At 41.4% G+C, this 21,450-nt stretch overlaps 1 protein-coding gene across 1 annotated transcript in view; it reads left to right on the top strand.

Moving 5' to 3' along the window:
- lama2 (laminin, alpha 2) overlaps positions 1–21,450 on the top strand; it is a 168,922-nt gene that overhangs the window by 41,264 nt on the left and 106,208 nt on the right. The window contains exons 7-15 of the mRNA XM_078290077.1: positions 1,033–1,122; positions 3,537–3,654; positions 3,859–4,037; positions 5,155–5,254; positions 5,771–5,828; positions 6,980–7,082; positions 7,307–7,447; positions 8,809–8,973; positions 19,047–19,151. Of these exons, the coding sequence (XP_078146203.1) occupies positions 1,033–1,122; positions 3,537–3,654; positions 3,859–4,037; positions 5,155–5,254; positions 5,771–5,828; positions 6,980–7,082; positions 7,307–7,447; positions 8,809–8,973; positions 19,047–19,151 (1,059 nt within the window). The remainder of the gene's footprint in view (positions 1–1,032; positions 1,123–3,536; positions 3,655–3,858; positions 4,038–5,154; positions 5,255–5,770; positions 5,829–6,979; positions 7,083–7,306; positions 7,448–8,808; positions 8,974–19,046; positions 19,152–21,450) is intronic.

Raw genomic sequence — 21,450 nt, 5'->3', positions numbered from 1 at the left:
ATGCACATACACACATACTCATACTGTTCTGTTCTGTTCTATTCTGTTCTGTTCTGTTCTATTCTATTCCATTCTATTCTATTCTATTCTGTTCTGTTCTATTCTGTTCTGTTCTATTCCATTCTACTCTATTCTATTCTATTCTATTCTATTCTGTTCTATTCTGTTCTGTTCTATTCTGTTCTATTCCATTCTACTCTATTCTGTTCTGTTCTATTCTATTCTGTTGTGTTGTGTTCTATTCTGTCCTGTTCTGTTCTATTGCATTCTATTCTATTTTGTTCTGTTCTATTCTGTTCTATTCTATTCTGTTCTATTCTGTTCTATTCCATTCTACTCTATTCTGTTCTATTCTGTTCTGTTCTATTCTATTCTATTCTGTTCTGTTCTGTTCTATACTGTTGTGTTGTGTTCTATTCCATTCTATTCTATTCTATTCTGTTCTTTTCTATTCTGTTCTGTTCTATTCTATTCTGTTCTGTTCTATTCTATACATTGTGGCCACACACACACACACACTGTGGGAAGACAGATCTAAAACAGGTTATATACTCTAAACCAACACACAGTCCTTCACATTGAGTACACTAATGCGTCCTCTATATTCATTCAGCAGCTGTGAGCCTCTGCAGTAATAACATTACCGCCACGGCTAAAATAAAATATGGAAAGTGAAAGTAACATTAATTAAGCCCATTTTTCATCGAAAATACACGTTATATCGTAGAAATAATAACAGCTGCGGTGCCAAAAATGGGACCAAAACTGGACTACACTGTAAAAAATGACACGTGCATAAATGCTGTTCACACTTGTTGTGCTGCTTGTCCACACATCCCTATGTGTTTAGTTAGGGACTCCACCAAGACATCCTTTGTTACTTCAAAGGATCGTCTTTTTCTTTTCGAGTGTGGCCTCCACTGAGATAAATGAGAGAGCTTTTGGTTCTAATATTGCCGCCTATTCTGCTAATATGCTCATTATAGTGCTCATTATAACGTGTTATCTCTCTCTCTCTCTCCCTCTCTTCAGTACTACTATTCCATTAAGGACATCTCAGTAGGAGGGATGTGTATCTGTTATGGCCATGCCAAGGCCTGTCCACTCAACAGGGTTTCCAAGGTAAAACGCCTCTCTCTCTTTCTCTCCCTCTCTCTCTATCTTTCTCTCCCTCCCACAATGGAGGTAATGGAGCTCCCCTATACTGTTGAACAGGAGCACATAGCACCTTTGGGCCGTCGGCTTTTCATCTACCGGCTTATATCAAACTATTTCATTCACCCTGTCACATGTGTGTGTATTGGTGTGTGTGTGTGTGTGTGTGTGTGTCTGTCTGCCTGCAGGGGACACAGGTGACACAGTGAAGCGTCGTCTCCAGTGTCACTTCAAACAGTGGAGTGTTTGAAACCAGACACCTGATCTCTCTCTCTCTCTCTCTCTCTCACACACACACACACACACGCACAGCGACTCTGTAGTGTCCTCTACATGTCCCGAGGCTGAACTATGAAGTCTAACTCAGATGTGACAGCTCTGTCTTGTCCCTTGGTGATGATGTCACTGACAATCGGTGATGTCATTGATGTGTACAGAGCTCGTGTTTCTTTCTTTGTTTTTTTTCCCCTCCCAGTATACAGTTTGAAGGAGTCATGTCAAACTCAATCTCAGTTAGAGACACATTAAGAAATGATATTCAAGTCAAGGGCTGAACATTTATTTTTATATCATCATCATGTTTTATTGAACAAACAAATGATTTTTGACTATTCGTTTAACTGGCCCATATACCCTATTAATATACAGGCTGCTTAACATTAAGCCCTAACAACATGACAAATCAATGGCTGTGACCTAGTATAGGATGTATATGATGTTGTGTATATATATGTAGTATGATCTAGTATGATATATGATGGTATGTAAAGCCCTTTGAGACTTGACTGTGATAAAGGTCTATATAAATAAACTAGACTAGACTAGACTATAGTGTGCATGGTGTATTGTTGAGCAACATAATTAATTTTTTTTACATTTTACCATGCAGAAACTGATAATAGGTCAGCTCAGTGGGTGGGTATGGCAATTGGTCAAGCAAAATAATCCATTTTGTAGTAAGATCATGTATTTTTGAGCATGTTTCTTCTAGGTCAATATACCTAGACCTGTATAACCTCACAGTATGACACATTATTGGCTGCATTGTATTTAGCCATAGGCCTGTAGAGATTATGTCTAGCCTTTGGTCTCCCACTAGACACCTGACACCTTTACTTTGATACAAGTTCATCCGTCCCTGGAGTAAAGTCCTGGGCAGACGTTCAGAACGGAGAGAAGGTGGGGGACCTGTTGGATGATTTGTTGATCTTCATCTACAGAACACTTGTTCACACAAATACATGCCTCCCAACACGCTCAGCCTGAAGCCAGAGCTGTAGCATCGCGTCTGAGATGAAAGGGGCAAATGCACTCGTGCCAACAAATTCAAACTTGGCTCTCGGTGCGCTATTGTACTGCACTTCTATCAGTTCAATCTGCGAGTATTCTGGCAGCATCAACCGATTTACAGAAAGTTCAAAATTGAATTACTGAGCCTCAAAGTTGGCAGATTTCCTGCTAAATTCGGCTTTGATTGTGTTTAGTTTTGAATGTATCACTCTCTTGGGGAAGTAGTGGTGAGCACTACTGACTGACAAGCTGGAGAGTAAACCAAGGTCTCTTGTTGGATTTGGCTCTCCCATGAATACAGGTTTGTTTGCTAGGCTTTCACTAGGTCATGTATATTCATAATCACCTGTTTGCATCCATGCAGTTTCACATTTTAGGATATGTGACACTGAAAAGCCAAATCACATATCCACCTTTCATCCTTCAGCCCAATAACAGCTTTCTCCTTGTTGGCCATGAAACTGCATCCTCACACAGTCTTGTAAAGTCTGTACAGAAGCATACCTCAGTGTGGAATGACACATCTCTACAGTCACACTTTTCATCCTCTAAAACTACTCTTAACTCTGTCTGCCAGCATCAACATTCTGTTTTTAGCCATTGTCAACTAGCTGGCTCACGTAGTTAAGCTATGTTTGAATGTGTTTTGCAGAATTAGAGAGGGCTGGTTGGCAACCTGGACTTTTTCCATTAACTGCAGGAGCAAGTTGGTGGACTAGAATGAATTGAGAAGCAGATTTGTATGCAGGCCGGATCAAAATTAGTGACAGCCCAGATCCGGCCCTCGAGCATGAGAAATATGTTGATAAAATATGTTAGAAATATGTGGTTTAAAGGCTCAACGTGCTGAATTTTAGTCTGTTGCACTTGACACATTGTTGGGAAAAAGTAGCGACATTGGAATTTAAATTGGGGGATGACTTGGAATTGTTAGTGTTCTCACTGAAATCAATGTGAGTTACCTTGCAGCTAGCATTGATTTCAATGAACACAATTTGGAATGTCAGTTTAATTTACAAATCTGTAAAATGAAATCCTGCACTGCTAATATGTGTGTATATGTGTGTGTGTGTGTGTGTGTGTGTGTGTAGAAGTTTAGCTGTGAGTGTGAACACAACACATGCGGGGAGAGCTGTGATCGTTGTTGCCCTGGTTACCACCAACAGCCCTGGATGGCAGGAACCTTCCTCACTCGACACGTCTGTGAGAGTAAGAGAAACGTAATACAGCGATAACACTGCACACTACATTACCCAGAAGCCAACAGCAGTCCATCCACAATACAACACAACAACTTCTACATGTACTACTGCTACTACTTCTACATCTACATCTACTACTTCTACGTTATCACACACCACATGAATCATCAACTGGTAATGTGGTAATGGTAATTTGTGTGTATGTTTTCAGAGTGTAACTGCCATGATAAGGCTGACGAGTGCTACTTCAATCAGACGGTATCAGACCTGTCACTCAGCCTGGATAGCCAAGGCAAATACAGAGGGGGCGGAGTCTGTGTGGCATGCCGCGACAACACAGCGGGCATCAACTGTCAGAGCTGCGTGGCCGGATACTACAGACCTGATGGGGTTGGTCACCTTTCTGTCTGTCTATTGGTTGGTCCATCTGTCTGTCAATACAGGCTTTGCAGCTTCAATTGATTAGCCTACATAGCCCTTTATGGGTTGAGATTATAAGGTAGATTTATTGGCAAATTTAGGATACTGTGACACAGGAAACTGTCTTCTGTAGTCTCTAACGTTACTCCAAAACACTCAGTTGTAGCTTGAAGTTGTCAGCTTAGTTAACCTAAACACATAGTTGGTTTTTGGCTTTGTTACTGTAGCTAGCTAACTAGCCAGCAAGCTAACTTAGCTAAGCAATTTATGTTAATGTTAATATGCGGCTACTAGCCAATACTAGCTACTGGTCATGTAACGTTAGCAATTGTGCAAATCATTGATAACACAGCCACAAATACTGGATAAAATGGAAACAAATTGCCCCTTAAAACAAAGTCATGACCTTCCTCTATCATTCAATAACTGTCCAGGGATTAATTAAGGCAATAATTACATTTAGAAGCCAGAATACGCACAGCCATAGCCCATGCCGGTATCAAGTCAGTTTTGCTTCGCTAGCTAGCTAACTGTAGTAACTCACTTGTTAATCCCATGATAGTAAACAAATGAGCACCACTGCCATGCTCCACCCGAGAGAAATGTGACTTGTTTGAATGATGACAACAGCTCACAACATCTACACCCTGTTTTAACCAACTATTGTGTTTACCTTCATTTGAGCCAGAGGTGTGGCAACGTTATATTGACTGTTTGCTAACATTAATACTTTTTGAAACGGCTAGCCTGCTTACCTAAACTATGCTAAGCATTTAGTCCTGATATGAATTTTTTGTCATTTAAATTTTTCATTCACTTGCATTGTTTGGGGACCAAGTCTGTAAACCATACTTCTAACACAGACATGGCAATAATTGAGTGAGCCTAATAAGCTAGGCATGCTCACTGGAATGTCCAAATATTAATAAGCCCCTTCTCTTGATCTGTTGATGCATTCATGGTTTTATCCTACCAACCGCCTTCCAGTTATTGCATCAAACCTCTTCTTGGTCCACTTTTCTATGTCTTGTTTTACATTTCTCATGATTAAGCGAATGTTAATGGCTTGTCTTCCCCTCCCCACCAGGTGAGTGCCGAGGAAGAGGAGCCCTGCCATCCCTGCTCATGTGACGCACACGGCTCCATCAGCCAATCATGTATCGCGGATCCCGACCAGGCCACGCCCAGTACGCCACGCGCCATCTATATATCTGTCAATCTTTCTGTCTGTCTGTATGTCTGTCCCCCTATCTGTGTGTCTTCCTCTGAATGTCTATTCTGTCTTGCAATTAAACCCATTTCAGCCACTCAGTAGAGACACACACACTTATGCAGTAGTTTGGAGTGAATGCATACACACATTCCACATTTCAAATCGGCTTTGAAGTGGTATTTCAGTTCAATAATTCGAACACTTCACCGATTCAGTCCAGCTCGATTCCCTATGGGATTGGGGTTCCACAACTTCAGCTGCATCGACGCTTCGGTTATTAATAATTTTCTTTGACAGCATAGAACAACTATTCTAATATTGGAGATTATTTCACTACTCTTTGTATCTTTCATTGTTGTTTGAGCTATTTTAGGTGCAGTCACTTCACAGAGACACCCACTCCATTTTACTTATTTTTTTTCAATGTGTGTGTGTGTGTATGCGTGCGTACGTGTGTGTGTGTGTTTCTGTGTGTGTGTTTGATTGACAGCTCAGCCAGCAGGGTCATGCCGGTGTAAGGAGGGTTTTGGGGGTCTGCGATGTGACAGGTGAGAGACACACACGCACACTCACACACACACACACACACACACACACACAAACAGTGTGTGAGGGAGACAGACACATTGTGACAGGTGAGCAGAACCTTTCAGCTGTTGTCTGTTCCAATTAGCGTTTGGAAATTGCCATAAAGTTTCCATTAAGATCTTTGATGATATTTTTATCACTGTACACTTTAGTTCTGTACCTAACACTAAGTAAGTAAGTCACTCCAAATAGGACATCTACTAAGAGTGATAAGTGGCTATGCTGTAAATGTGACACTGAGATATATTTTGATTTACTACTGTCTTTATTTCACTGTCTTCAGTAAAAAAGCTTGGATATTATTACTTTAAATAATGTCTTTGATATCTTTCAACCCCCTGTGAACCTGTCTTCTAGCCATTCCAAAGACTAGGTTAAAATCAAAACCTGTAATTCAACAAAGATGCTTCCTCTCTAACCTGCAAATCTGTCAACGAGGTGCTCCGTCTTTATTTATTAATCTGTTGTTGTTTTCTCATTGATGATCTATTGCTGTAATTGCTCGTTGTATCATCTTCAATCCTTTCTATTTGCTCTGTTCTTGTGTATATCCTGCTCTCTGCCGCTGCAACGACTCCGCTTCCCCACGGGTGTCATTAAAGTTTAATCTTATCGAGTGTTAAAGGTGATGGTACTTTTTCCAAAAAAAAGCCTCTAAACTTTGTAATGACCTGCCTGGGGAGATCAGGCCAGCAACATAAGTGTCTTCTTTAAAATTGCTTCTTAAAAGGTGCTTTGATAGACTTGCCTTTGTGCGTTTCTGCTGTGCAAATTGTGTCCCATTGCTGTAATTCTTTTAGTTTTTCTTTTTGTTTCTCCTATTTTTCTCCTCCGTATTCCTAAATCATCTTTCTCAACTTCCACCCAAGCTCTCTTACTCCTCCTTCTCTCCTCTCTCTCTCTCTCTCTCTCTCTCCCTCCCTCCCTCCACCTGAGAGGTCAGAGTGCAAGGTCACCATTTACTGCAAAGTAGAGATTCAGTGTCTGCCTCAAAGACGGTGTGACGGCAATTGGACACATTTGCTGTTAAAAGAATCGAACCTGCGACCTTCTGGGTCTAATACCCGTCACCTTCATCTTCATCATCGTTATTGCTCTCATTTGTTTCTAGGTGTGCGTTGGGTTATATGGGCTACCCATCCTGTGAGCGCTGTAACTGCAGTGTGGAAGGAAGCACCAACACTGACCCATGTACAACGCCCTGTATCTGCAAGGTGCGCGCACACACACACACACACACACAAATAATGACAAGTACTCCACACTAACCTCTCTAGCCTTTTCATCATTATCCGCACCACATTAACACTGCAATAACATGCCTTGTGCTCATAACGTCAGTTTGAGGGCAGCCCATAAACTTTGCTGCATCTCTCTCTTTCTCTCTCTCTCTCCCTCTTTCTGTCTCTCTCTCTCCCTCTCTCCCTCTCTCCTGCAGGAGAACGTGGAGGGAGAGAACTGCGACCGCTGCAAACTGGGATTCTACAATCTCCATGGCGACAATCGGCACGGCTGCGAAAAGTGTTCCTGTATGGGCGTGGCCAGTCAGTGCTCCGCCTCCACCTGGGCCTATCAGAATGTAAGAAACTGCACACACAGTTCCTCTCTGTCAGCCAATCAGAATGTCTGTTGTCCATCTGGGTTTCCCATATTGATATTGTCAGGATATTTTGTTTATTGTTAATCGGATAATATTTCTATTGATTTTCAAAGGGATGATGAAAGCAGAACATTAAGCGGATGCATACAGCGGTTAGTTTCACATGTAATACACACAAAACACACATTTATTTATATGAAAATGTTACGGGTTGCTACTTCAACCAAATACGCAATGAAACACACTTCACGGGGAAGAAAGGGGACGAGGGAGGCGTAGATAGAGGAGGGGAGCTGAAGAGTGAGGAAGAGGAGAAGAAAGGAGAGGGGAGGAGGGAGAGAGGTCATAGAGGCTGGATAATCGAGGAGAGGAGGAGGAGGAGAGAGAGGTTACAGAAACTGGATGAAGAAGAAGAGCTTTGGGCCGGCGTTGGAGGTGAGAGCAGAGGAGAAGAGTTGATGGGGGGGGGGGGCGAGACTGAAAAGGAGAAGGGAGGAGACAAGACAAGAGGAAAGAAGGGGAAGAGAGGTGAAAAGAGGAAAACAGTTTTTGACTGACAGGCGGGGTGGGAGAGGAGGGGAGAGGAGACGTTGACAGGCTGACAGCTCTGATTTAGACACCGATAGTGTGTGTGTGTGTGTGTGTGTGCGTGTGTGTTTGTGTGTGTGAAAGGGGAAGCCAAGGTCAGGTTAATTGCAACGACAGATGTGTGTCTGCTTGTCACACACACACACACGCACACACACACACACACAAACTGTAATCACTTCAATGGGTGTGAGTGTGTTTCTAAAATCCTTCAGGAGTTGCTGAGTAAAAATCTCTTCCTCGGTGTCAGTTGTAAGATTTCATGGCTGACATGTTTGACGGATGTACATGACTTTTAAACACATTTTGAGGTTTAAATGTGTTTTGATTCTGTATTTCTATCCTTTACATTTGTGTTGATACGTTGTCACATTTTGATATGGTGAGACTATTTTAAAATTCAACATTTTTTAGCAAGCACATGATGAAATGGCACTCCCATAACAAAATCCCATTGAAGATTTTTATATTTGACGTGACACTGACTTGCTACAGTTTGTAGATATTGACCAAGCTCCAAACAATATTGATCAATAATTGGAATCGTATTGTATTGATCCATAGTTAAAGTCATAAGAGTATTCATCCATAATTGGAATTTCAAGAAACCGTAATTCATTTGCTAAAGATGGGGCATTTTCTTGCAAAGCATTGATCACTAATCAGTCCGCCACTTACAACAATAAGAAGAATATATGTGAACCGTAATCTAACCTTTACTTCCTCCTTCTTTTTCATTGGTGGTTGTCTAGGAGACCACTCTGACGGGCTGGCACCTGATTGGAGAGACGGGAGGGAGGGTGTGGTCTATCCACAGACACACGCCTCCGTATCTCAGCGTCCGCCACTCGGACGTTGTGACGGATCTCGGCTCCTCCTACTATTGGAGCGCGCCCGAACTATACCTGGGAAACAAGGTTAGATGCACACACAAATAAAAACACACACAATTCATTTACATTTTAATCATATCAGAAAGTGAATTTTCAAATAGTGAAAATCTCAGAACTCTATTCTCAGCTGCAGAACAATGAAGGTTTGGGGGAATTCTGTTGTGTTACCTTCAGACCTCCACAAACATAAAAGGTGCTCCAAATTTTGGTGTTGACTGGCTTCATTTTGTGTTGACAATTTTGGAAAACGAGTTTCAAGTGTTGCTGTGTAGTTGAGAAAAAACACACACTGGCAACCAAGGATTATGTACAGGAACAGCTTTGTTTTTTTGTTTTTTACTTTACTTTTTTACTTATTTTTGTAAAATTACTCTTTAAAAATATTTTCTAGGTATTTTTCATTCTGCAGTATAACTACAGCAGCATCATAGTTTAAAATGGCAGTTTACCAATTTTGCATACAGTTCAGCATAAGTAGTATATAGTGTAAATAGTAAATAGTGATGTTTGAAAATAATAAAATATACAAAAATTGGCCAAAAATTGTATTTGTACATGTAGATGAAATTTGTTCTAAATCTATTTTGGGTGGCCAAAATATATTTAGAATATATTTGCAAGATACATGCATTGGACAGTCTGCATTGGAAGAAAATTTATTCGAGAAATATATCTGAAATTATGTGACTATCACAATATGTGATTAGAACTACCTGAAGTAAAATCACATATTGATGAGCTACAGTGCTTAAATTACAATTTCAGAAGACATTTGTAACATATGGTATATTAGGAGAAAGTACTAACACAGTGGGAAAGCTGGAGACTTCTTTCTGTTTGCAGTGGTTTATTATTCTGAAGGTGTAGCTCCATCCAGCAGTCCAACCAGTAGATACTAGCCAAGGTCAGATGAATGGTAGGAGTTTTGTTATAGTTTGTTTAGGTCTGATTACACTGTAATAACACACAGCAAGGAGAGCTGCAATCTAATGTGGCATCTGAAAATGTTTATTGATGAGGTCAGGTCACTGCTAACTGACTTTTTACCGTCTAATGACATCATAGACAAGGAAATATGTAAAAGCTGACATAACATCAGGCCAGGGAAATATAGCTAGATTTGTTTCCCTGATGATCTAAAAATATCTCCCCTGGATGGAACTGTTGGTCCAGGCGGGTGAGTGTGTGTGTTTACCTCCCTCCCAGCCCTGCTGCTCTGGATCGGCTCCTCCTCATGCGGACTATTTGAATTTGCCTTTGCATTTTGCTGTTGCCACAATTAGACTTTATCACTCCAGCTGGCAGATAGCTGCAGTCCATGTTTCTAAAGCCGAGTTGTTGCGCTACTACAACAACAGACAGACTGTGATGTTTGTCTGGGTGTCATGGCTTAGAGGAATATACCGCTGAATTTCATTACTCGGCGCCCCGCAGGCCTGGCTTGTCATCTCCCTTCTTTGTCTGAGCCTCCATCTCTCTATCCCTCTAACCATCCCTCCATCCCTGCTTCTCTTCCTTGGTCTGCTCCTCTAGCTCTCGCTCCTTCTCTCCAGGACTCCGATTTTTCTCCTCCCTATTCCTAAATCATCTTTCTCTACTTCCCCCAAGCTCTCTTGCTCCTCCCTCTCTCCCTCTCTCTCTCTCTCTCTCTCTCTCTCCCTCACCCGCTCTGTCTCTCTCAGGGTAAACAGTGTTTCGCCTGTTGAACTCGATAATCAACTGTTTTTCTGTGTGTGTGTGTGTGTGTGTGTGTGTGTGTGTGTGCGCTCACACACACACACACATACTCATTCAGACACATACTCACATACACACACACACACTCACACACACACACACTCCCAGGCCTATATAAGTCAGATAATGATGTGTTTTGGAGGCATTAGGGACAGCAGAGCAGAACCGAATGCCTCGAAACATGGGAAACAAACAAATTACCACTGTGTGTGTGTGTGTCTGTGTGTGTGTGTGTGTGATCGCCAGGAGCAACATGCGAGTGTGAAGAAGAGATTCTTTGCTTCAATCTCTGATCGTGTTACAGAGATGGATAATATGTGACTTGACTACTCTTTCACTTACACACACACACACACACAGTAGTCTATCATGTTAGCGTGTGTCATTGGAAGTGACAGGGTGTGTACCTAGCGACAAGCAAGCAGTGTGCGTGAGTATATATATGTGTGTGTGTGACAAAATTCGCGATTCTCTCGCATGACTTCCTGTATCATCAGCAGCGAGGATGCTCATTGGCCCGTTAGCACGCTCCATGGATGCTCATTGGTCCAGAAGCGTGTTCCACTGATGTTCATTGGGTAGTTCATCGCCTGTGTAGGTCCAATGACTGCTCATTCACAAGGAGAGCCATTACCACAGTAGCATCAAAGCATGCTCTGTTAAAAGAATATTTTTACACCTCTTTTGGTTTGTTTGGCAGTGAAAGGGGGGATGAGAGAGGAGGGAGAGAGAGAGAAGGCATGACGAGATGAAGAGCTAACCTCGTAACCATCTTGTAACCAAGTTCACTGTACCAGTAGATTCACAGTCAAGACAAGAAACACTGCAATCGCTCATAATTTAGAGGGAAACAGGGACAGGGATGGACAGAAAGAAAGAGAGAGAGGTGGGAGAGATGGATGGAGGAAGATGGAGACAGAGAGGGAGAGAGAGGAGAAACATCCTTAGCTGGCAGTTGATGAAAGAAAGCTCAAAAACATGTCCAACTCGGCTTGTGCTACATGTCATCTTCACTCCCTCTCTTTCGCTCTCTCTCTCACTCTCTCTCTCTTCCCCAAACCCTCTCCAACTATTTCTCATCTTCCCTGTCTCTGAACTATATCCTGTCCAATAAAGAAGAAATAACAGCAAAAAAAAAAAAACCCTTAAATAAGAAAACCTGCTACAGGTGCAAACCAGAGGCAGAAAAATAGCAACGCGCTTAGAAAAATGCCCCTACTTCACCTCGGCTATAGAGGCTGACACCTCGCTGTTTGTGATGAATGAAATCTGTCTTGAAAGTGTTTTTCTAAACTGTGTGCGGACAAAAATTTCTCCCTTTTCTGCGAGAGGAATATCAGCCGCTACCAAGCTGCTGAGCTGTGACTTATCAGAGAGAATAATGTAGTGTGTGTGTGTGTGTTTGTGTGTATGTGTGTGTCGAGGAGTTTGTTTATAGTGCCTTTTCTAATCTGGTCTCCATTGCTCGAGATGGATCCCCCCCCCCCCCCTCCCATTTCCTCTCCCCCTTCTCTCCCTCCTCTTTCTTTTCCCTCTCCTCCTCCTATCCTCTCTGCGCGCCTCTTTGCATGTACACTGCACATAGAGATCTATCATGCTGATAGGCTATAACGCAGCTAAGCAGATACAGTATATGAAAAAGTACGAGGGTGGATAGGCCCACGCTAAGAAATTGCTGTAACAATGCCTTTACATTGATCGGAGCACATTTGTTCCATTTCTCAACACCCAAAACAACATTCGGCATCACAGTTCATCAGTAATGCATTTGTGTTGCTGTAAACTGTGTGCAGAGCTCTACACAACGATCCCATGGCTCAAATGTAACGAGATGAGACTTATTAGACAATTATCAATTGAAGCGATAGCATTTCTGATTCACTGCTGAAATGTTATCATCACAAAAACTTCACGGAAGGCAAGCAAAATATGCGGCTCGCCTGCATTCGGTTTAGTTTACACATGCATAATGAGCGCATAAGTAGAATAAATCAAACGCGTGTGGCACCTTCATCGCAACGCATCTGCAAGACAATGATGCAGCGATGATGGATTCTCTTATTTGAAATTAGTGAGTTTTATGTCAGAGAGTAGCACATGAAAGGTTTTTGGGGTTTCTTAAAGTAAAGACCATATTTCCTATAAACCTCATTGCTTCCTGTTGCACAGACTACTTGAGCTGATACCAGCCTTTGATAACAGCCAATATACGTATATAAAGTTATGCATATATGAAAACAGCTCCTGTTTTGTGCTGTAAAGTAACCTCTCTTTGTGCTGTAAAGCAATACAGTAGATTTCCTACTAAATCCAACCCAGTGGCCCAAAATGTAAAATGCAGTGTAGAGGCCGGTAGAGGCTGCCAATCTTCTCTGTAACGGTCTTGTTTGTTAACGGTAATTATACTAATGTCTCAAAGTTAACGTGGTAATGATTTATTGATGTTAAAATGACATGCAGCAGCTACAAGTGTGATCCCATCCTTAGAGGTGGATCTGCGCTAAATGTATTGGACAGTTGTTTAAGTGGGTGTTTTGCCATTGTTTGTTACTCCAAATCTGTGTGATACATACACAGCAAGCTGCCAAAGTTGACTTTCAAGAGCCAGCCAGCCGTGGGAGAGCAGAACGGTCATTGATTGGCTGTAAAAGGCTGGAAGCAAATGAGGGAGCTGCTCTCCGTCATCTTACTGGACGAGATGCGCATACTGTGTGCTCTGTCTAACCTACAGTCCTCTGGCACCATCTTTCACATTCATAATATCATAATCACAATCACAGTCCTGCTCATAACCACCTTCAAATGCAACAGTATAGCTCCTCTGTCTAGCCGACTTTTTGTTGACGGCTATTGGTTTCTGTGCTGTTTCTGTTGTGGCAATCAATATGTTGTAGAACTTGTTAGACTGGTTTCTATGCTGTTTCTATGTTGGCATAGATCAACAACCATTTACAATTGGAAAAAATATACAAATGTATTATTGATTTTGTAATTTTTGTCATAAATGCCAATTTCTTGTGCAGTGCTCATAATTTGCAGCCTCTAAGCTTCTTCTAGTAATGAATCAAATAGAATAGTCTGAACAGTGAAATTGGGTGTCATCTGCATATTTGCACTCGCACTAGGGGATTGTCAGTGAGCATCACTTCGTTTGGGGGGGTTGTGATCCATAATTTAAATGACTGTAACTGTCTCTTCTCTCTCATGGACTAAAGGCTGGAAGAGCTCACCTGGATGGAAAAGCTCAAAGAAACATATTATTTTCCTACAAAATCAGTCTCCAGTGCATCGTCAATGGAATAGCTCCAGAGAGTGTCTCTCGATGACATCACAGATTAGAAAAGTACACCGTTCACAAATACTGTCGGAAAGATTCGATTTTCGCCTTATGGAAAAGTTTCTGCTGAAAGTTTGTGCATTTTGGCTTTCCTGCTATTTTGTGACCTGCTTTCTCTTTCCCAACATATATTACACACACACACACACACACACACACACACACACACAGTCATATACACCGAGGGTCAGTGTAGTCGTATGTTTTTCTGCATTCCACTGTCTCTTGGTCCATCTGGAGCCAATCTAACCCCACTGCTAGGAATAACAATAGTATGTGTGTGTGTGTGTGTGTGCGTGTGCGTGTGTGTGTAACCGGTAGATAAACAGACAGTGAAAGCTCCCGATAGCCTACCAAGAGTAAACAACCACAGGCATCAGAAAGACGACCCAGGTGTATGTGTGCGTGTGTGGTTATATTTCTCTGTTTCTGTGTGTGTATTTCTTTGTTTCAGTGGGCTTTTTTTTTGTGTGTGTGTGTGTGCATGCGTGCGTGTGTGCGCGTGTGTCGTTTTAGAGGAGTTTGTTTTCTGAAGCTTTGGTGACAATCTGGTTTTCATTTCCTGAAAGATGATTTTCTTTGTCCTCTCTCTCTCTCTCTCTCTCTCTCTCTCTCTCTCTCCTATACTCTCTTATGCCCGATTTACCCAAGAGGGGATTGGTTGCCACTGCCTGCCTTTCTCCTCCTAAAATTGACAGCAAAGGGACATTTGAAATGCAGATTGGCAAACATATTTCTGTGAAGCATCTAGCATGTGTTATGTTGTGCTCATTACTCAGAAAAAGTAATACATTAGCCTTTACTTATTGCTCATTTCCAAAGTAATGCCATTACTTCAGTTAGTACTCCCTAGGTGCAGTAATTGATTCTATTACTGCATGCTTTTCTGTTAGTTTGTGGTTGCATCCTCTTTTACTGCCAAAAATCAGGATAAGTCAGTTTCCCCCCCTGTGTATGATCAGAGAAACCAAACAGCGTTGATGTCCAATGTTTTTTCTCTTCCTTCCGCTGGATCAAACCAAAGCGACGAGAACATTTCCACCCAGAGAAAGAAAACTTTTTTCTGTCATTTGTCATCGGAGCGAGCTCGGCGTGAGAAGACGACAGCTAATTATGAGGAAAACGAATCAAGGGAGGGTGGTGGGATTTAATTTTTGGATAACACCCTCAATCTGATGTTTAGAGGGGATGATAGCAAAAGGGAAAAAAAAAACTGTTTTGTGATTGGTAATCGCGCTGAAATTGAAAAAGTCCTTTGTGAAATTATCCATTACTGGAAAAGTAATAACCTAACTATAATATGTTACTGAGTAAAGCATCAGCAGCCAACACTGCTGGCATGTATGAAAAGTAATTTGATAAAATTGACTTGTTGATCTATTCATTCTTCTTTGCATATGTATATGGTACAAGGCTGTATCAGTGTATCAATGGATAGCAAGTTTTTTCTTTTCTTATTTTTTGTCTATTTGGTGTCTTTTGATTGATTTTACAACCCTTCTCTGGGCTCAGTTTATTCATGTAGACGTTACAAAAAGGCTATTGATCCAAGACAAACCAGCACATTTGATCAATTGTCTGAGGAAGTCAGGGAATATTAGGGAATTTTACAAATAGACCACTTTACAGGAATATACACCAAAATGTCTTTCCCAACTTATTCCACACATCCTTTGCATCAGATGGTGGTTTTTAGGTGTTTGTTCATCCTCAGCAAGACCAACTCTAGTGGAAACCAGACTGTTTACCCCTTTAGAAAAACAACATTATCACAAACCAGGGAGGAATAAAAAATGTTTTAGGTCATGGAAATGCTCCGACTTAGTTATGGAAAGTCACAGAAAAGTCATATTACATCAGGGCCCCGATGGGAACCCTGGTGGAGGATTGAGGCTGATAGCGACTCATTTTCACGCCTCTTGCCGCTCTCTGCCCCTACCCCCTCCTCCCCATAGGCAATGAATGAAATCTCATACTGTAACTTTCCTCTACTCATCGTCTCCTCCTTCCTCTCCTCTTCTCCCCCTCCCTCTCTCTCTTTCCTCTTATTTCTTTGCTTACAGGAACAATCAATCTTGTGCTTCCTTTTTTTCTCCCCCGCGTGTCCACTCCATTTTCACTCTCGCAGACAATAGCAAAGGCTTCGCAGAGAGGATGCAAACACGGGGGTCACGGACGTTATCAACAGTATTTCCCATGTTTCCCCTCTGGTGTCGGGTCAGGTCGGGTCGGGCCGTGTTTTCCTTGATTCGCTGAGAATTTGAAGTCATGAAACCGCGTTTCCTTCGGCCGGCGGAGCGCCGTCCCGCATTCGACCGTAGTTTGTCAAAGTAATGTGACTTTCAGCAGATGGCTCCTTTTCTCAGGGCCAACAAATACACATAGTGCTTGACAAAAGCTTTACTTTAATGAAGATTGTGTCAGATTCCTGATTAGCGTTTTAACAGCTGGGATTATGTCTTTTTCTCTGACAGCTATTGACGATAGAGTCTTCTTATTCTGGCCACTAATAGAGTTAATAACAGGCTTAGCAAGCTCTCATAGGGCCCCTACTGATGTCTATTGTATTTGTGTGAGTCAGTGTGTGTGTTTGTGTGTGTGTGTGTGTGCGCGCGCGCGCGCGCTCTCCATCCTAAACATTGACATTGTTTCCTCGTTTCCAGTCCCCATAATTCCCCTCTCCCTCGCGCTGCTCCCCTCTCCCGCTGTTCCATTCTGCCGGTCTTTTCTCTTTCCGCTCTTGTCTTCTTTTTATTTCCTTTTCTCCTCTCCCCAGGACAGAGACGGGTCATTAGGTTGCCATGACAAAAGCTTTGATTATTGGCTGGGTTGAGAGGATGGCGTCAGAGAAACAAGTTTTTTTTTTTTGAGAAATGTCAATAATTTCAAAGGAGGTAAATTCCTCAATTCAGATGTGCTAACTGGGTAGAGAGTCATCCAAACAGACTCACTGCTGTTATCAAAGCAAAAATGGCTTAGTATTAGTATTCTTCTTCTTCTGCTGCTGCTTTTCAAATCAAATGTTACAAAAATGCCTTAACAAAAATAACAGATAAAATGGCAATGGTGAGAAAGAAAAGCGAAAAAACAGCAGGATAAAAGTCAACTTTTTGTTCAAGGCCTTTCATACAAATGGGTGAATAAGTGGTTTGCACTCCTACGTAACCAAGGTGCATTCAGTTTTCCATTTAAATACATCGTCAGAAATGAGCCTTTTTGTTTTCCTACCTGGATTTTGCTGGCTACTACATCCAAATGAAAGTTGAATGAGTTCTTATTCAATGGGTTTTCATGTCAGGGTGTAAAGACAGTAAAAACTAGAAAAATCGAAAGGGACTTTTGGGAAGAATTGATATTTACAGTTGACTAGAAGAAGGGAAACAGGCTTCTTGTAGCATTCATAACCCACTGTAAACCAAATTCCGGTCTCTAAGGTATGCAAAGCGCTTTCTTCCTGTAGTCTCAGTGGATTAAGGCCAATCCTGTGTACTTACAGCACGGTGGAGTCAATGCCGGGGTGCAGACGGGCTAATAGCTAAGAAGTAGGAGCGGCAGTACAAGTGTCTGATGCCTGTACGCTTTGTAGTGTGTGTGTGTGTGTGTGTAAACTATGCTTTTACTATCTTACGGAGTCCAAATCTGCAAATGGGGTTAGATAGAGAATAATTGTTAGTCAATAAAATGTCCTCCCAAGTATAACACCGCACCGTCGTGCCTGCTTCTGTGTGTGTGCGTGTGCATGTGTGTGTGTGTGTGTGTGTGTGTGTTTTCAGTCAGGTGTGAAATGGGTGATTCCTCCTCCTGGTTTAAGAACTGAGAGTAATGATGCAGAATGGAAGAGGTTTATAGAGGCACTAAGTCCACCTCTCTCTCTCTCTCTGTCTTTCTCTGTCTCTCTCTCTCTCTCTCTGTCTATCTCTATCTCTCTCTATCTTCCCGTCTCAAGCTCTAGCTCTCTGTCTCTCTCCCCCTCTTTCTCCATCTCTCTCTCTCTCTCTCTCTCTCTCTCTCTCTGGTTTTTATGGTAGCATTATTATCTCGCTCGCCCACCCATTACTGTTCAGGTTGGAGCAGAATAATAAATTTCAGGATCATGCCGACGCAGCGTTTCCCCAGCTAAAGCTCATTCTGTGGACTCGACAGAAAACGCTGCACTGAAACAACACAAGACAACAAGATATGAGCATATTGTTGTGCTCTGTACTGAATAGCACTTTAGAACAGAAAACACTATTAGTACTAGTGGTAGTAGTAGTAGCAGTAATAGTAGTAGTTGTTGTTTTTGTAATATATTGTGAATATACACTTACAGACTTCTGAATTATAGGAGTGATGAGAATAATCTTTTTTCCACTTTCTCATCCCGGCAAAACCCCATTTGGTTCCAATATTTACACATAATGCAAATGGAAACAAACCATTTAGAGCTTTAAAACCCAAGCAAATCTCAGTTTTAGTTGTCACATTTTAGTTGTCCATTCATTAAAAGCTCAGACAGTGAAATTGAGGGTGAAAATATCAGAAAAAAAAAAGACTACATTTTCATACGTGTTGAAAAACATTAGTTATGCCATTCTACGGTGGCCTTTTTAGGACATCCTCAGCTGCCTTTGTCCCTCTTAGTTGGATTTTCTCAGTCTTGGCTGTACTTTGTCAGACTTAGATGGAATTCGTCGGACTTTGCGGTCAGTACGAAATGCAAAGTACAGCTTAGTCTGACAAACTCCATATAAATCTGCCAGCATGCAGCTATAAGCCTGACGAAGTCCATCTCACTGTGCCAAAGAACATGACAAAGGCGGCTGAGAATGTCCTAAAAAGGCCACCGTACAAGTCACTATAACCTAACTGTAACTCATTTTCCTCTTGTGTATGTTGTTAGTTACTTTGGATAAGAGTGTCAGCTAAATGCCAAACATATAATAGTAAATACACGAATGAAGTCTACACAGTTTTCTATTGTATAGATCCACAACATCAACTTATCTTTTCTCTCTCTCTCCCTCTCTCTCTCTCTCTCTAGCTATCAGCCTATGGAGGAAGTGTGGTCTACACCGTGTCTTATACTACAGACCAACAACAACAGGCACCCATCAGAGTCACCTCCCAACCTGACCTAGTCATAGAGGTAAGATTTAACAGACTCTAGTAGAGAGTTATTAAACAAATAATATATCTAGCAGTGAGCTGTTTGAAAGTCCATATCTATCTATTTACCGAGATCCATACACAATATATCTTTCTATCTAATGTCTATATTTATGTATGTATAATATATGTGTGTGTCTATGTTTGTCCCTGAAGCATTATTTATCTTTTCTTAAATTCATTGACTTTTACACCGCTGAAGACCACTAAATGAAGTAGCAAATGAAAGCGGTTAACACACACACACACACACACACACACACACACGCACACACAGCTACAGCTGGCAGAGAAATGCTGAACTTAGCAATAAAACATGCAGATAGAGTCTCTGCCTTCCCTTCTCTCTCTGTATGTCTTTATAATGAGCAGGTTGTGATATGATGTATGGCAGCAATAAGCAAAGCAGCAACACTATTAGTTAACTGTTTATTCACACTATATCACTAAACAACAACTGTTTGTTTGTGAGTTTGTGTGTGTGTGTGTGTGTGTGTGTGTGCGTGTGTGTGTGTATCCGCAATACTATGCCAGAGCTGCAGAAACAATCCTGTTATCGCACACAGCAACTTTCTACCAGTCACATGTTAAAGATGCCAAAAGAAGGAATTTCAATTAGTTTAGTCTGAGGGATTTTCATATGCTGCATCTCTAATAGGCTGAAAACAGCTACAGTGGAAAATATGCAATGCCTTTACAGCAGGGCACCACAGCTCAATAGGAGAAAAAAATGAATTTCATCCTGCAAGAATGAAATTTTATGTGTTGAATATGGACACAAATCCTAACACTTTTTGTATTATGACTTTTATTTATTTTGTTATTAACCCATTTAATTTAGCTAATATTTCAGAAAAAATGCACAAAGTTGCATATCAGAACACTTCTTTTCTCAGTGGATAAAGCCAGAATCCTAAACCCATCTTTGTATTTGTAGTTTGTTGTTTTTTATGCACAAATGCTTATGATATGAAATTCATAGTATAAACTGTAGCATCAAACTGATGCAATTTAGATTCATTAAAGAAACGCATACACTTGGCTTTCAGAAAATGCTTTTCTCACAGTATTTGTTTTTGGTTCGTATTGGAGATGGTAAGAGAGAGAAAGAAAGAAAGACGTAGAGATGGAGAGACGTAGATCAAGTAGAGCTGGTGTTATTTAAAGATGTGTCAGCGAGATAGACAGACTGGGAGGGGATGGGTGGAGGAGGAGGAGTGTCGGTCGTCTTGTCAACACAAAGCCTCTCCAAATGACAACATTAATGAACCACCTACACACTGTCAAGCAGCTCTCTCTTTCAGTCTCTCTCTCTCCTTCTCCCTACCTTTTTCTCTCTGTCTCCGTCTTCCTTTCTCTCTCCATCTGCATTTCTGTGCGTTGTAATGTTGTTTGTATTTTCCTTGCGGACCACAAGAAGAAACTCTTGCCTTGGTTCTAACTATTTGGAATCGGAATAGACAACGATCTCTGTTTCTCTTTATTTCCATCTCTCTTTCTCAATCCAGTTCAATTCATTGGGGTCCATTAGTATGGTTAAAAAAAAAAATACAAAAGCATTTGATGACAGCAATAACAATAATATAGATAAAAGGACCACAAAAAGTATCAATCATTTACTCTCTATTCTTAAAACAAGTGGAAAAAATCTGCTTGTTTCCAAATTCCAAATTCACTCATTTCCAATGCAAATCAACTTGGTTTGAGAATTCTCTTGAATCAAGTGACATTATCTTCATACTAGCTCAAGATGTTATTGCTTATTTCAAGAAAATTCTCAAAATAGGTGAAACTGAATTGGAAACAAGTGAAATTATTATTTTCTTTTTTTTTTTGCGGTAAACAATATTTTAAGACCCAATACTAGACTAACTGACTTGCCATGTGATAATTAGAATTGAAAGACAGTAACATATAGTCAGCAAAAGCCTCTCTCCTCCCTCTTTCAGAGAGATCCAATAAGAAACTATTAACTCTGAGGTGACTTTGGCTGTTGTCAATCTCCCCTCCCCTCTCTCTCTCTCTTTCTCTCTCTCTCTGCCTCTCTATCTCTGTATCTCTCGGCCCTCCCTCCTCTCCGTCTCTCTGTCTCTTTATCCCTCCCTCTGTCTCCCTTTCTCTCGTCTTTCAATTAGTTTTCATTTAACGGTTTATTGGCATGGTGAGCTCTCTCTCTCTCTCTCTCTCTCTCTCTCTCCCTCCCTCCCTCCCTCCCTCCCTCTCTCTCTCTCTCTCTCCATCAGTAGTTGTCACTCTGTATTAGCTGCTACATGCCATTG

This window comes from Centroberyx gerrardi, chromosome 18, assembly GCF_048128805.1.
Source record: "Centroberyx gerrardi isolate f3 chromosome 18, fCenGer3.hap1.cur.20231027, whole genome shotgun sequence".
Classification (NCBI taxonomy): domain Eukaryota; kingdom Metazoa; phylum Chordata; class Actinopteri; order Beryciformes; family Berycidae; genus Centroberyx; species Centroberyx gerrardi.
The sequence above is the reverse complement of the archived record's forward strand: the minus strand, read 5'-3'. Positions and strand labels throughout refer to the sequence as shown.